Raw genomic sequence first — 16,866 nt, forward strand, 5'->3', positions numbered from 1 at the left:
CCACCTTTCTTTCCTGCCTGGGCTCTCAGAATGTTGAGTCCAGGCATACACCCAGTGTAAGATTAGGATAAGTGTCCTTCAGGGATCTGATTAAGCCTGAGAGAAAATCCTAAAACTTACATCAGAGGTTCCCTAAGGAAATGGCTGAGCTAGATGACTCTGCAAAGAAGACCACACTCAACAAGCCCACCCATCTATGCAGAGCTCCCAGTCAGTTTTTTTGTGACCTGTTCTTAACTAGGAGCAGGGTGCCAAGGATCAGCAGACCATGAGGAAAGCATCTGAATGAAAGTCAGAGACCAAGGCAGACACACCAAGAGAAACTTGGAGAAATCTATGCAGAAAGAAGCAGTTGTGAAAAACAAAATTACCATTATAATATTTAGGCTATTAAAAAATCCTTATCTGTTAGAAATACATATGAAAACATTTGCAATATGTATCTTTTCTTTTCTTTTTTTTTTGGTGAGGAAGATTAGCCCTGAGCTAACATCTGTTGCCAGTGCGCCTCTTTTTGCTGAGGAAGACTGGTCCTGGGCTAACATCCATGCCCATCTTCCTCTACTTTATGTGGGATGCTGCCACAGCATGGCTTGACAAGCGGTGCGTCGGTGGCTGCCCAGGATCCAAACCCGTGAACCCCAGGCCGCCGAAGCAGAGCGCATGCACTTAACCACTATGCCACCGGGCTGGCCCCACAATTTGTATCTTTATATACTTTTTAAAAAAGTAGCGATATGGATGAAACAAGATTACAAAAATCCTGTTAACTGCTGAGGCTGAGTGATGGGTATAGAAGGATTCATTATATTATGTTCTCTACTTGTACGGAAGGTGGAAAATTTCTATTACAAAAAATAAAAATAAGAGAAAGTGGAACAAAAATTATCACTAAAAATCTCAGAGAGATAAAAAATGATATTGCATCCATGGAATAAGTATAATGCTATAAAAAACGAAGATTCAGAGAACAAAAAAGAATTCTTGGCAATTTAAAAGTATGAGAACAGAAATGAAAAACTCAACATAAGGGTTGGAAGACAAAGTTGAGAAACTCTTCCAGAAAGCAGAACAAAAAGACAAAGAGAGAGAAAGGAGAGAGAAAAAAATAAAGATGTTAGGAAAAGTACAGGATGTCCAACATTTGTACAATAGGAGTTTCAGAAAGAGAGAACAGAGAAAATCAAAGGGAAGAAATCATCAAAGAAATCATTAAGGAAAATTTCCCAGAAATGAAGGATATGAGTTTCCAGAATGAAGAAACCAACCAAATATCCAGACTCATGTCAAGCCACATTATCTGGAAGTTTCAAAACACTGGGGACAAAAAGAAGATGCTACAAGCCTCCAGAGGAAAAAAAGGAAATTTCATTCAAAGTAATAAGAATCAGAATGGTACTGGATTTCCCAATAGCAACTCAATAAACTAAAAGGCAATGGATTAATACCTTCAAAATTTCAAGAGAAAATTATTTCAAATTTGAATTCTATATCAAGCCAATATTAATTAAACGGTGGGCAGAATAAAGACATATTTAAGTCATGCCAGGTCACATGTACTCTTTCCTGTAAAGCTACTGGGGGAGTTGTTTTTAAATGTAATGAGGGGAGATCTACCCAACTCAGAGATTTTGGGGTTGAATAAGTAAAACACAGATAGAAAACCAGACTAACAACAAAGTGAGACATTTATTAACTCCCAGGAGAAAAAAAATGTTCATTTTGTTATTTCATAGTATACTATATCGTTCAACGAAGACTACATTATTCTAACTATAAAAACACTAAACACTGAGTATTGCTCTGATCAAAATGATAATAAACCACATTGTGAAGATGAGGAGGGTAAGTAGGAAATATGTGTCCATGGGGGGTGGTTGGTTTCGGGAGGGTTGAAAGAGAACTAAATCCTAATCTTCCATGGTAGGATACCATTAGATAATACCTACCACTAAAAACCTAGAACAAAATAAGCAGGAAATAGCACAGTTATACCAGAGATCAGCTAAAGTGGTTGAAAGTAGCCAACCCTAGGCAGTGAGAAATATGGTTAGTGGGGAGCCGGGGCGGGGGAAGACAACTGTGATTTTACAACAAGCCCTTTAAAACTATTTGATTTGGGCCGGCCTCGTGGCTTAGCGGTTAAGCGTGTGCGCTCCACTGCTGGTGGCTTGGGTTCGGATCCCGGGCACGCACCGCTTCTCCGGCCATGCTGAGGCCGCGTCCCACATACAGCAACTGGAAGGATGTGCAGCTATGACATACAACTATCTACTGGGGCTTTGGGGGGAAAATAAATACATAAATAAAATCTTTAAAAAAAAAAACAAAAAAAAACTATTTGACTTTTTAAACTATGTGCATGAATAACACTGATTTTTTGTGTGTGTGTGAGGAAGATCAGCCCTGAGCTAACATCCATTGCCAATCCTCCTCTTTTTGCTGAGGAAGATTGGCCCTGGGCTAACATCTGTGCCCATCCTCCTCTACTTTATATGGGACGCTGTTATAGCAATGGCTTGACAAGCGGTGTGTGGGTCCACGCCCGTGATCCAAACTTGTGAACCCCAGGCCAACGAAGTGGAGCGTGCAAACTTAACTGTCGTGCCAGCGGCTGGCCCCAACACTGACTTTTTTAAAATCTAAACATTAATCAAAAAAAAAAAAATTAGAACATTTGAAAGAGGACGCTCTCTACCCCTATAGTCTTCTTAAAATGTGGCTAAAAAGTGAGGGTATATTTTTTATATCCTATAGAATAAGCTTGGAAAATAAAATTGAAGGCAATCCAACAACATAAAAGAACCATTAAAAAACAATTATGAAACATGCGCTCACCCTCTCCTGGAAGGGATTACTCATATAATCAAGACCCCGTACCTAGCGATTGGTAAAGAGTGACTAATAACTGATCTGCTAACTCATTCTGCTGTGTTCTGTCGACTCCTCCTTACTAATCAGCACTCATTTATGGTGAAGTGGTGAGTAAACGATGTTATAATGTACCCAGAGAGTGACCAATAGGTTAAAAATATTCATTGATGATTATGGTAAGGGAACCATCCTCAGAGCTTAGAATAAAAACAAACTCAACAAGTTAAAGATGACGTTTCAACCCCTAATTTTCTGTAACAGGCTTGTGACTTCAAAATCTGCATCTTTCTAAACACACTTCTTTGGGTCCTCTTATAGAGATATGATTTTTATTATACCTAGTATTTTAGGAACAATAAAAGTATTGTTTCTCAAATCTGTATTCACAATTAGGGAAGAGGTCTAAGCCAATATCAAAGCTTCAGGAAGGTGGAAAGTGTCTTCTTTGGCTTTCCGCTGTGGCTTGAAGTACTTAGAGAGTCAATTATTGATTTTCCATGCCAATTTTAACATCCTAACCTGGTTTCCCCTAGCTATCTCAGACACATCTGGATTGCATCCTCTACACTCTACTCTTCCCCCTAACCCCAACTTTGTGAGTTAGTAACTGAACTGCTCAGTGTTTGCTTAAGAGTAATGAACACAACAAATCTGCTATTAGAAATCATTAATGCATTCTGAATTATTCACATTTCTGCTCTCTCTGATTTCACATGTAAGTGAGAACTGACTGCAGGGGAGACCTCATGGACAACGCCTGGTGTAATGGACCTGATCCGTTTCCTATACGTTTCAGTCTGTTTCACTGTAAGTTTGTTTGTTTTTACCTGCGAAACAGGATATACGTTCAGTGGGCTGGTTGAAGAGAGCTGTCTGCTGAAACCTTGAGGTGCTTCAGGGCCAGGAGAAAGCGTGAGAGGGCTGACGGGAGGCTGCCTACGCCGAGAGGGGCCGCTCAGGTTTGTGGTGGAAAGAGATGGGTTGCTAAGGGAAAAGAGACGGAGTGAAGGGTGAAGAGCAGAGGTGTTGGGAACGGATGTCTGTGGGTGGCTATTCAGGGAAGAGGAAAGCGCTGTCTTATTGAGCGTGGCCTGGATGGAGGGGTTACTCCGAGAACTCTGGAGACCTAGAAAACAACAAAATCACAAGTTACCAGTTATAATTTCAGACCATATCTTTTGTTTTCCAAAGATTAAAGAAAATTTAACTTTCTACTATCCATATTTGATGATGATTCTTTATGTAAAGGAGCTCCTGGGCAACTCTTCTACTGAAAATGTTATCAGATGTACCAATGCAAAGAAAAGATAAGCTCAGACTGAGAGAGAGATGCCATCAAGATGAGGACGAAGGCTGGCCCAGTGGCTTAGCGGTTAGGTGCACGCGCGCTCCACTGCTGGCAGCCTGGGTTCGGATCCCGGGCGCGCACCGACGCACCGCTTCTCCGGCCATGCTGAGGCCGCGTCCCACATACGGCAACTGGAAGGATGTGCAACTATGACATACAACTATCTACTGGGGCTTTGGGGAAAAAAAGGAGGAGGATTGGTAATAGAGGTTAGCTCAGAGACAGTCTTCCTCAGCAAAAAAAAAAAAAAAAAAGAGGAGGATTAGCATGGATGTTAGCTCAGGGCTGATCTTCCTCACAAAAAAAAAAAGATGAGGATGAGTTTTTCTTAAAAGGAGAGCATGTACACAAGTGTGCGAGAGCAGGCCTAGGAAAGCAGGGGGTAGTGAAGGCTAATGTTCAGTGTGCTCAGCTTCAACCTAGAAAAAGACCCCAGGGCTGTACAAGTTCTGTTTACAGCCCCGAATGCCTCTGTCCCAGGCACACTGCCCAGATCCTCCGCTGCCTTTAGAGACATCTTTTCACTAGAGTCGTGGCTTTCGGGGAGCTGCCTCAGCGGACCTTTTAAATACCCTGAGCACACCAGGGAGTCATAGGAAGGGACACTCCTGTGTCTCCTGCCTCAGGGTTCCTTTCTTTTTGTTTTCCGGCTCTTGAGAAATCGTTCATCACAGTCTATTACAATTCAGGGAAAATGAAGATTTTGCTGGTGCTTTGTTTTATTTGGGGGGAGGGCAGTGAATTTTAGCAGGAGCAAGAGAGTTTGGGAATGGCATTTCCATGACACAGGCCGCTAGGGCACAAGCTCCATGAGGCCAGGGATCCTGTACGGTGCCTTGCTGGATCCTTGGCACCTGGCACAGGGCCTGGCATGGAGTGGCTTTGCTCCGTGAAGAAGGCTGCTGCTGCTGCTACTGTGTATCTCAATACCCATGTTTTAAAGTTCAGCCCATCACTCTTGCCCAGCAGTTGGGATGAGCAGAACTGTGTGTTGTGTCATGCTGATAAAAAATTAAGTGTTGGGGCTGGCCCCGTGGCATAGCGGTTAAGTGCGTGCACTCCGCTGCTGGTGGCCCGGGTTCGGATCCTGGGTGCTCACCGATGCACCGCTTGTCAGGCCATGCTGTGGCAGCGTCCCATATAAAGTGGAGGAAGATGGGCACAGATTTTAGCTCAGGGCCAGTCTTCATCAGCAAAAAGAGGATTGGCATGGATGTTAGCTCAGGGCTGACACACACTGTGTGTCAGTGACACACTGACACACACACTGAGGCTGTTCCTCACACACACACACACACACACACACACACAAAGTGTTAGATAAAAGTTATGGAAACGAAGAAATGACAAAATAAAGCATTTTTAGCTGGCAAATGATTTTTAAAAGGTAAGAAAGATGTCCCTGATAAAACCCTAGGTAGTTAACCCACAACTCAACTCTCCATGAAGAGGGCAGGGATTCAGCTGGCTCAAATTAGAATCAGTGCTAAAGATCTGAATTTAGGTTAACAAAAAAAACCAATGCCATTCATTCAGAAAGAAAGCTCAAACATTTTAAAAAAAACACGTGCAACTTGGTATACCACGCATTTTAAGGAGTGCATAGAAACTATCAAAACTTGACACTGGTTGTCACACGTTCTGGACAAAATAATGCTTTTTTTGAGGAAAATAACACCCAGTGATTAAAATGGGATTTTCAGCTGCAGCAAAGTGTCAAAGACAGCCCTGGAAAATGCCAACTTCACCAAGACCCAAGGGAGCTAGTGCCAATGCTGCTTTATTTATGTGACCTTAGATGTCCTTGTTCATAAAGACTTCACCAAGGATACATATATAGCAGCAGGATAATAACGTGACCAAAAACAAATAAAGGTGGTCTCTGAAATCAGTTCTTCAAACCTAAAATTACGTTGCACAATGGCAGCATCACTGCAATCATCAGAGAACCTTCCAGGGGACCACCCTGAAGGGGACCACTCTCATTTGATGGTGAGTTCTGATTTGCCTGGACAAGTCTTGTTGAACACGCAGTGGAAACCAGCAAGCACTTCCCCTTGACTGTCTTTTGAAATCCAATGGGAAATTGAAGCATCTGTCAGGGTTCGAGGGAACACAGTCATGTTTCAATGTGGGCACTCAAACTGCAGTAACACTCAGGTCACATTAAGGGTAGCATTTTAGTACAGCTATATTCCGCATCTTTAAGCACTTCTGAAAATTTGAACCAATAATTTTGAACTATGGTAGATTTATATTTAATATGCATACCTATTAAGTATAAATATTTTCATCATATCCATTATAAATTTTCTAAAATTCAAAATACTCTCTTTTGAAATCCAATGGGAAATTGGAGGGATCTAGAGAGATGACTGTAATTACAAAATAACATATGTTGATAAGAGCCACTAACATTGTTCAGCCAACAGAATAGAATGGACACTTTTTTCTTGACTCTCAAATCCAGCAGAAAGAGACCACCAAAGAGAAATGTCAGCAGGGTCAAGCGCTACAAAAACAGTAATGTTAGATGTGGTCACTCTCATTCAACAATTCACTAACAAGCTACCTGGCCTGGGACCACCCAGGATTAAGCCACCAGGTGACATGGGCATGGTCCTTACTCAGTGGGAGATACTTACCAGAAGAGCTTCTAATGCCCAGGTGAGTCATAGCAGCGGGAAGGTTGCCCACACTATTCCCCACACTCATACTACCAAAGACGTGGTCGCCGGTGTCCAGAGAGGCTGGCAGGGGCGTGGAGTAGTGGAGGTTGGTTAGATCTGGCAACGACCCCCCAGTGTTCAGGGTCCCCAGAAAGGGTGAAAGGCCTATGTTTTGACCATTGTGTGGAAAAGCACTGAAAAAAGAAAAATATGTATTACTTTCTAAAATGCATATGGCTGTCAGGGAACAGGACACATATGATACTTTCCTTGTGAAATAAAGCAGTGGGTACCAAAGATCTAAGTCCTCAGACAGGCTCTGACCCTCCCTCATTCTGAGAACTTGCATCCTTGGCTTAACCTCTCTGAAGTGCAACTTCCTGACCTGTTCAACTGGATGAAGGGTTCGAGGGAACACAGTCACCTACGCCCACTTTACAGGAATATTTTCTAAGACCAGATTAGATTATAGATGCAAGAGTACTTTGAAAATTATAAAGTACTACATAAAATGTGAGGCACTGCTTTGTATTTATATGGTTCTTTGGGCTAGATTTCTAATTTCTAAATTATCTTTCCCACCAAAAAAAAAGTATCTCTGTATCAACCAGATACCTTCTAAGATATAGTTTTTTAGTTACAGTTTTCACAACCCTTAAAGTGAGAAAGAGATGCTACCATTCGTTTATCAAAATCAGTTAGTTGGTCACTGTGTGCCCAGCGCTAGGCTAAGTGCTGGAGGTAGAATGATCAGTGAGCAAAGTGTGTGCAGTCGAGGTCAGGCCCGCCCACCCCTAACATCTGCAGGCCTGAAGCGAGAGTGCTCGTGGAGGCCCACACACCATCTGTTCAAATTTCTAAAAGTTATAAATCAGATGAACAAACCCTTAAATGAACCATGTTCTATGTTTCTATCTTGACAAATTATACTTTCATAATAGCCTGGAAGGCCAGGTGCAAATCGAGAATTCTCCAACTCCTTAGAGTTCTGCGCTAGAACATACAAAGAGGCAGACCCCCGTCCTCAGTCCACCCCCCTTCTCTTCCCACACCAGCCCTGATCTGCGCTGTAGGGCACACATGTGGCTATCTCAGCCTATGGGCCAAGCTCTGGCCACACTCTGCATCGTGCTTGGACACCCCTCAGGCCAGGCGGTGTGTTCTCCTGTGGCCCCTTGGAACCAGACTCCACGGGAGTGGAGCCCTCTAAAGTGAGGGGCTCAGGGAGGGGCCTCTTAGCCCAGGTCTGAGGGGGCACTGCTCTTGGATTCACAGGCAGGCAGGAGACAGACTGGTAAAGTGAGCAATTGCAATATGGAAGGAAGCACGCTGGGCCAGGTCTGATAAGGGGTGGAATAACCATTAGGTACAAGTGACACTGGGAACAGAGAAGCAGGAGTTGTCAATGTGAGGATGGGCTGGGGAAGAGAAGGCTTTACCAAGGACATGACAGTGTGCTCATAGAACTCCAAGCAGGGGCTGACCCTGTGGCCTAGTGGTCAAGTTTGTGCACCCCGCTTCGGTGGCCCAGGTTCGGTTCCTGGGCGCAGATCTACACCACCTGTCAGCGTCATGCTGTGGCAGTGATCCACATACAAAAGAGAGGAAGACTGGCACAGGTGCTAGCTCAGGACGAATCTTCCTCAAGCAACAAGAGGAAGAATGGCAACAGAGGTAACAGATGTTAGCTCAGGGTGAATCTTCCTCAGCAGAAAAAAAAGAACTGTAAGCAGCTTGGTGTGGCCTAGGTGTCAGGTGTCAGGGCAGAGTGGGGAATGGAGGGTAGCAGAAGATGAGGTGGGAGAGGCAGGTGAGTAAGAAAATAAGAGCAAGATGACATGCTGTTCTGAAGAGTCTGGGTCAGAGACTGCAGGAAATAGGGAGCCCAGGTTTAGGCTAGAGAATAACATTTTAGAAATGCCACTGTGGGTACAGTAAAGAAGATGGCTTAAGGGAGCAGAAAGAGAGGCAGGGAGAACCAGTTAGAAGGCTACTGCTGTGGTAGAGGTCTGAACTAGGAAAAGAGCAGTGAGGTTGAAAAGGAGGAGAATGGTTAGAGGAAGGTAGCATTAGCCAGGAACAGGTGATGAATTCAATACAGCAGGCATCAGGAGAGCACCTCCCAGGACCAGCCTTTGGCATTAGGGCCTCAAACGACTCAGACAAAGCCATAAAGAAAATAACCTGCAATATAATACAACTCAGCAGTGCAGTAACAGACGCTGGTGGTATAAGGTGTGGAGGGAATGAGCAGCAGGCTAGAGTGGGCTTCCTGGAGGATTTCTGAGCTGAGTTTAAAGGCTAAAGAATTCAGATGATCTAGGCAGGACAATCACTTCAGGCTGAGTTCACAGCACGGGCAAAGCAGAGAGGTGTGAAATGACATAGTGTGCCCTAGGAACCTGGACTGCAGGGAGGTTAAGTTTAGGAGGGGGAGGTGGTGATGGGAGATGGGACTGGAGAAGTAGGCAGAGAGCACACGAGGCTTGGACTGAAGTGCTGATCACAAGAAGCCAGTGGAAGGTTGAAAGCAGGGGAAAGACACAAGCATTCTTAGGACAGTGTGGCTAGTAGACTTGGGGGAGGGAGAACTGGGGTGTAAGGAACAGAGCCAGGAGGGAGAGAGGTGAGTTACGACGCTGCTGAAAAGTCAAACATGACAGAATGAGACCGTGGGGATGGAGAGACAGGGAGGAGTCTACAGATATTTAAGGAAGTACTCAAGGATGACTCCTGATTTTCTGGCATGGGACTGGTGGAGCCACCCACTAGGAGAGGAAACACTGGGTGTACAAGTAGACTGGGGATAAGAGTAGGTGGTATGGGTAAGATAACAAATTCTGTTTTAGACACTGAGTTTCCGAAACATAGGAAGACATGTAAAGGGATGTCTCTTGAGGACAATTCCACTGGAACAGAAGGGGTGGAAGCCCGGCCACAGCAGGCTGAGGAGTGGACAAGCAGTAAGGAAGGCTCAAGAATAAATATCCTTTCAAAAAGTGTGGCTAAGAATTCTGGACGAGGAGGAAGTAACTAAAAGGGCATGCAGGGTCAAGTAAGGACTTCCTAGTGCAGAATCCTTAAGTATATTTAAACGCAGAGAGAAAACCTAGTAGAGAAGGAAGGTTGAAAACGCAGGAGAGGGAAGGATAAGAGAGAGGCTTCAGAAAGGCCCGTGGGGACAAGGGCCAGGAATGGGTAAGGCGACTGGCCTTGAATAGGAGGGACACACGTGTCTCTGAGACTAGGAAAAAAGGATGGCGAGGCGAATTAGGGGCAAATGGAAAGCTGAGCATCATTGCTGATGGCCTCTCTTCTTGGTAAAAATAGGAGGACTGGGACAATTGTGGAGGCCTGACAAAAGAAACGGGAGGTAGGAAAGGTGTCCAATTTGATGGATGAGGAAGAAGGAAGATTTTGGGCGTAGAAAAGCTGAATGTGGTATCTTCTCTTTCAGATGGCTGAATGCATGAAACTGGTTATAGGGTTAAAGAACAAGGACTAAAAAAAAACTTGAGAACACAGAGCTGCTCACTACGAGAGCAGATGGGCTCTGACTGAGAGAAGAAAGATCCACGGGTGACCAGGTGGGGATGAAGGCAGAGGGAGGAAGGGGGGAAGGCAGAAACAGTGGCCAGTGGCACAGAGCAAGGATGAAGAGAGTGACTGTGACCAATGTGAACCAGGTCCTTAGCGACATTCAAAACAAAATCTCTCTAGATGAGAGAAAAATACAAGTTGTAACTTTCCAAGTATAGTTATACCTGCTGGAGTCATCTCTTGGATCTGATATAAGGCAGGTAACGTTCTCCTTGGTTCTAAACCCTTCGATGATTCTGATCTTACCCTGAGTCAGATCCAAGCTACATCAGCCTCCTTACTCTGCAGGCACACTCCTGTCTCAGGGTCTTTGCACTTGTGTCCCCTCTGCCTGGAGCCCTCTTCCCCTTCACTTCATTCTGGGCTCTGGTCACATATCACCTTATCAGAAGACCTTCCCTGACATCCATCGATGCCTGTCTCTTTACTTTGCTTTCGTTTTCTTCATTGTATTTACCAACACATGACATACAGTATATTTACTTGCTTCATTGTTTTTGCCCATCTTGCTCCACTAGAGTATTAGCTCCTTGAAGGCAGGGACTTGATCTGGTTTGTCCACTGCTCTACCCCAGCACCGAGAATTAGAGGGTCAATAAATATTTGAATCAATATGAGTCACTGAATGGAATTCTACCTCTAATGTAAGAGCAAAAAAGCAACTTTCTCTACCTAAGAAATACCTGCTTTGAAGCTCTGGGCGGGTGGGAAGGGCTTTCAAGTATTGCAGCCTGACTCTGTAACATAAGCCTTCGGAGCCCGGATCACTCATTTGTCTGAGGGTTGAGCCAAAATTGGTTCTTGAGGAAAATCATGGCCCTGTCTGTGGGGATGTCCTATACCCCTAGGTCTGCTGGTCTTCTGTCTGGGCGTGTGTCTTGGCAGGCTCTGTGACTTGCTGAAGAGAAGGTCAATCCTCACCTCAGCTCAGTGGGCTGTTAACTACACGAGTTTATATTTAACTAGCCAAAAAGAATGTCTGCACTCCAGGTGCTCAGCAGGGAGGGCCCTGAACTCATTGCTATCAAATACTCATAGAAAGCTTTATTGGGGGCAATAACATCTAAGGATTGCCTGAAGTAGATTTAGTTCATCCACAGACCCTCTAGAATGTGTGTTGGTACTCAGCTAGACCATACGAGGGACCCATTTTCAAACCACATTGTTTTGGCCCCTGGAAGAGTTGCTGTTTTTGAGCTGGTTTTGGTTCCAAGCCATGGGACAGCACGGAGGGACGCTGTGATAAATAGCCTCACGCAGCTCCCTTGGTGCTCTCTCAGGACACTGCCCATCAAGTCCCAAGGGGGCGGTGCTCTTTGTGAAGACCTATGGGAGAGCCTTCTTCCAGCCAGTCACAGCATCAGGGAGTAGCTGCTCCTCCCCTGGCAACTGCCTGTCTGCATCATTTAACTGGTCTTCTGATGGGTTTCCTCTGTGTTGTCTGTTAACGTGTGGGCTTCACTATGTCTCTCATCTTCTCGTTCTTCCTTAGTCCCAATTTCCTCATGAAAGTCTTTATTAATTTTTTTGTACTATATGTATTTTTATCAACCGTCTCAAATCTTTTAGGGAGTAAAGTTGTATAATACTAAATACACTAACTAATTAATGGTTTCATAGAAACTTTTTATTTTGCAAACTTTCCTATTTATTCATATTCCATTAATTTTAAAAATTGTGGTAAAATATACATACATCAAATTTATCCCTTTTAAGTGTACAGTTCTGTAGCATTAAGTACATTCATAGAAACTCTCTTCCATTCCACATAAGCAAGTTGCCAGGTGCCCATGGCCTGCCAAAGGTGTGAGGCTGGGGTGCTCCTCTCAACGCCCGCTTCTGCTTCTACCAGTCAAATTACGTGTTTACCAGGAGTCAGTGGTGTTATTCTCAAATATATTTATGGCATTCTTATTTGTTATTGTAGTTATGTAATTTTAATAACTTTAAACAAATGACATATGGGTACCAAAAAAGCACAGTTGTTTTTATGAAAATTCAGTTGACTTTCAATTTATACATAACAAGCGAAGTTTCTCAGATTCTGTGACAAAGTAGTAAGACTTTCCTTTCAGGAAAACCTTCAGGACAGTCTCTGAGCCATGAACAAAAAGAACATTACTTACTTGCCACCTCCAACATCACAGGATCGAGGGCGCCCTGACAGGGACTGAATCTGGGGAGAAACAGAAAGCTGGGCTTACTCATTGTAAAGCCAAATTCAGATTTTTAAAAAGTGTCTTTGTAAGTATCTTGGGGCTCCAGTCAGTGTAAGAGAAAGCAGCACATATAAACAGCATCCTCACATAGTCATTTAAGTTTTGACCACACTTTTCCAGGCATAAGGGTGGCATAACATTAATAAATTTCCTTAATTTGATGCTTTCTTAATTTATCTTCTAGATGAATATTATTTCCTTCAAAAAGGCCAATATTTTCCATATAGAGCTTTTAAATAAACATTCCTTTTTCCAATTGGCCTGAGAGGAAAAGAAGAAAACAGAAAAACAAAACAAGGTGAAAAAAGAGGAAATTAATGTCAGAAGAAAATAAATATCTCAACTAGAATATAGGCTTCGGGGGGGCAGGGATTTTTATTTTGTTTATTGCAGTATCTCTGCACCTAGAAGGCCTGGCAATAGGTGCTCAATAAGTATATTGAAAAAAATGAATGAACCTATTGACTCAACTCTTCTCCCCGAAATGATTTATAGAGGACTGCAAATCCGTGAGAACTGAGGGAGGTGAGTTCCTCTTCCCAGAGAGCAGTCCCCGGCACTCAGGGAAGAGTGGGTGCCGCTGCGCTCTTTCCAAGAGAAGACAGAGTTATCTTCTGACAAAAGCCCCTAACACCACTGCACCTTCCACAGCCAAAGAGACACAGTATGGCCCCTCCTCCTATGTTGAAGTATGTCAATTTTACATCATATCTCTTTTCTTCCCCCAAAAGATTAAACATCAAATACATCTTGCTTTTACAAAAGACCTTTCAAGCCTATCCTAATGCTAACAATGACTTTGGTAGACTTGGCAGAAGAAACTGGAACCGGACCAAAGGAAGCCTAAACAGGTGGGAATAGTTAGGAATGGAGACAACACAAGCAATGGCAGCAGAGCATCACTAAGGGCTGGGACAGATGAACTGCTTCCTGTCAAAGGCAACACAGCTTCCCTATGGGAAGAAAGATCAACTCAGGTACCGTGGGCCTCCCTCTCTTCCACAGTGGGTGAGGCTTACAGAGAGAGCCATGGGGGAGCTCAGCAAGCACACCTGTGGATACAAATACTGAAAGCCTCATGGAAACCATTAAACAGATGACTTGCTTACTGACTCCCAGAGGACTCAGGTCAAATGCTCTTGATTAAAGAAAGAAATATCTGGTGAATCAGCAATTCTGGACAGAAGCTGGTGACTGGTAGAAGGTGTTGGCTAAAAAACAGAAAAGTCTGCCTATTACTTATAACCAAGTTTCTGTGCTTTTAGTAATATGAATGAGTTATGAGGGACTAAAAGGTTTTTCTCAATAAGTAAATTCACATGAAAATTAGGAACAGATCACTGCACTAATTCATCAACACAATTGTGATAATTTTTATTTGAACCATCATTCCCTAGTATAGTCTTCCTATCTCTATCCCCAGACATCCTCTCTTCCTTTTTTCCCAATTCCTCTTTTTTCCTCCTCTGCAGGATTTTACAATGGCCTCTGAAGTGCAGACATTCAGGGACAACAAACACAGCTGAGTACTGTTCACCCACCTCCTTGGTCTCCCACAGCTGTTTTGGCAGTGGCTTGGGAACATTTAATAGATTCTCTTCTTTCAATGGGCCAGGGAAAGACACAACTAAAGGGGGGAAAAAAGCATCACATTCATCGCATTAGAAGGCAGCCATCTCATCTTTGGCCAAACAAATTATTTTTGTAAAAAGAAAAAATGATTGATTTAACAAATACTTATTGACTGTCTACTAGGGAAGGTGTTTGAGCATTACTGTGGGATTTGGCCTTTAAGGAATTTATAATCTAGTCGAGGGAAAAGGACAACACATAAATACCCATGACTGAGAGGAGAAATGAGTGGAGGCCCACAAGCGCTAAGGGAGCCGTGCTGCTGAAGTGCAGACAAGGAAGAGACCACGGCAGGCCTCTGGAGCCGGGCGCTGAGAGAAGCCCTTGACAGGCATAGGAAAAGTGCATTCCCAGAGAGGAGAAAATAAGAAAGAAGGCCCAGGGAGAGGGGAAATGGTGACAACTATTGAGTAGAGCCACTCTTTTCAACTGGAGTGTAGGGAAGTAAAGAAGAGTGGTAGGAAATAAACTTTGGAAGGTTGAGGCCAGATCAGGGTGGACGCTGCACACATGGCAAGGAGATAATGGAAGAAGAGGGAAGAAGAGAGACCCACAATAATCTAGAAGAGATGAAATGAGGAAAGTAACAAAGAGAGAAGAGGATATTATATGGAAGATAGCGGCAGTGCAGCTCCTTGGAAAGGGGCTGGGAATGCGGGATAAAGAGGAATTGAGAACCCAGAAGATTTGAGGCTGGGTAGCTGAAGGGACCCTACTGGCTCTTCAATGCTACGAAACAACCATTCCAGAGCTTTCTGCTTTAACACTCTCAGTCATGCAAGGTAAAACGGGAGTGCTGAGCCATAATAAAGGGAAAACTTTTTGTTCTCAGAGGGAAACCAGAAAAGGTCCAGCCCTCAGGAATTAAGGGATCTGATGTCAGGAAGGGAATTCAACATTAGAGACACTGGTGACGGCTCAGAAGTACGAACGCTGTTAGGTTCTGGTGACCATGTAAGCTCCAGTGTGACTGTCGTGATTGTCCTGTCTTAGCCCCACACAGGACAACCTGTTACCCAAGGATGGCAGACCCCAGAAAGAAGTCACTTAAAACAGAGACCACAATTTCAAAGTCACTTCTCAGAATGACACAATGCTCTTTACAGTTAACCTACTCGGCAACTTCATACAGCAGTCAGTTCTGCTCAGATATTCCAGGCTTCATCAATGCTCCCAGGTGTTTCTCTCAATCCTGATATTCAAATCACTCTCTTTTGGAAACCTTATTTTGTCAATATTCTTGTTTGAGTTCCTTTCCTTCAAATGTTACCTTGCCTAATTGTTAATACATATAAACTGCTTCAGAAATGTAAACTCCATGAGGGAGGGCTTTTATTTTATTCACTGCTGGGCAGAGCTTAAAACAGTGCCTGGTAAACATTGGCCCCACAGCTGACTCTCAACAGCCTGGAGGACAGGAACAATGGGCTTTGATGGCCTTCATAGAGCAATACAACAAGAGAATCAAGAATAAAAAATTGCTCTGCAAGGTATTGTTGGACGACAGGAAAAGTTTCAAGGGCTGAGTGAGGTGGCTTCGTGACTCTAGGCTACTTCTCATAAGAGTTTGGTCACAGGAGAGGCCGGCCCAGTGGCGTAGGGTTAAGTGCGCGCGCGCTCCACCGCTGGCGGCCCAGGGTTCGGATCCTGGGTGGGCACCCATGCACTGCTTGTCAGGCCATGCTGTGGTGGCGTCCCATATAAAAGTGGAGGAAGATGGGCACGGATGGGGCCAGTCTTCCTCAGCAAAAAGAGGAGGATTTGGAGGCCGGCCTGGTGGCACAAGCGGTTAAGTGTGCGTGCTCTGCTGCGGCAGCCTGGGGGTCGCTGGTCCGGATCCCGGGCACTCACCAACGCATCGCTTGGCAAGCCATGCTGTGGCGGCATCCCATATAAAGTGGAGGAAGGTGGGCATGGATGTTAGCCTAGGAAGACTGGCCCTAGCAAAAAAAAAAAAAAAAAAGAGGAGGATTGGCAGATGTTAGCACAGGGCTGATCTCCTCACAAAAAAAAAAAAAGAGGAGGATTGGCTTGGATGTTAGCTCAGGGCTGATCTTCCTCACACACACAAAAAAAAGTTCGGCCACAGGAATATGGCTGGGGCAGACTCTAATGCCTTAAAGGGGATTGTTTCCTTAAAGAAGTTCATTGTTTTTAGTCTCTTTTCATATCCAAGATTGGTTGGGAATTCTTCAGAGAATTCATTTGGGGGAATGCAAACAACCTTGAAGCCATTTCTTTATTTCTGTCCTAGTGGATTAGGTATTTATTGACGTTTCAACTTTTCATGATTTTATTCATGGCCTAAAATGGCTTGCCCAGAAAAGGAGTAGATAGGATAATGACAGAGAATTGTGCCTCTGGTGCAAGATGTTCCCCATTTATCATATTCCCTGTGAGTCCTTATCTCTGTGATACATAAACCTAATTTAGCTGTTCACTTTCAGATTATGAAAATTAAATTTCAGATTATAAAGATTTAGGGAAAAGGAAACATTGCCTGGTACTGAATGAATAAATGAAC

The 16,866-nt window shown here is 43.9% G+C and overlaps 1 protein-coding gene across 3 annotated transcripts in view; it reads right to left on the bottom strand.

Annotated features, from left to right (window-relative positions):
* CRTC3 (CREB regulated transcription coactivator 3) overlaps positions 1 to 16,866 on the bottom strand; it is a 97,812-nt gene that overhangs the window by 5,223 nt on the left and 75,723 nt on the right. For all 3 annotated transcript variants that reach the window (XM_058542504.1, XM_058542503.1, XM_058542502.1), the window contains exons 8-11: positions 14,252 to 14,337; positions 12,618 to 12,667; positions 6,868 to 7,085; positions 3,702 to 4,000 (exon numbers count right to left, since the gene is read on the bottom strand). In XM_058542504.1, coding sequence (XP_058398487.1) covers positions 3,702 to 4,000; positions 6,868 to 7,085; positions 12,618 to 12,667; positions 14,252 to 14,337 — 653 coding nt within the window. The remainder of the gene's footprint in view (positions 1 to 3,701; positions 4,001 to 6,867; positions 7,086 to 12,617; positions 12,668 to 14,251; positions 14,338 to 16,866) is intronic.

This window comes from Diceros bicornis, chromosome 5 (genome assembly GCF_020826845.1).
Source record: "Diceros bicornis minor isolate mBicDic1 chromosome 5, mDicBic1.mat.cur, whole genome shotgun sequence".
Taxonomy (NCBI): domain Eukaryota; kingdom Metazoa; phylum Chordata; class Mammalia; order Perissodactyla; family Rhinocerotidae; genus Diceros; species Diceros bicornis.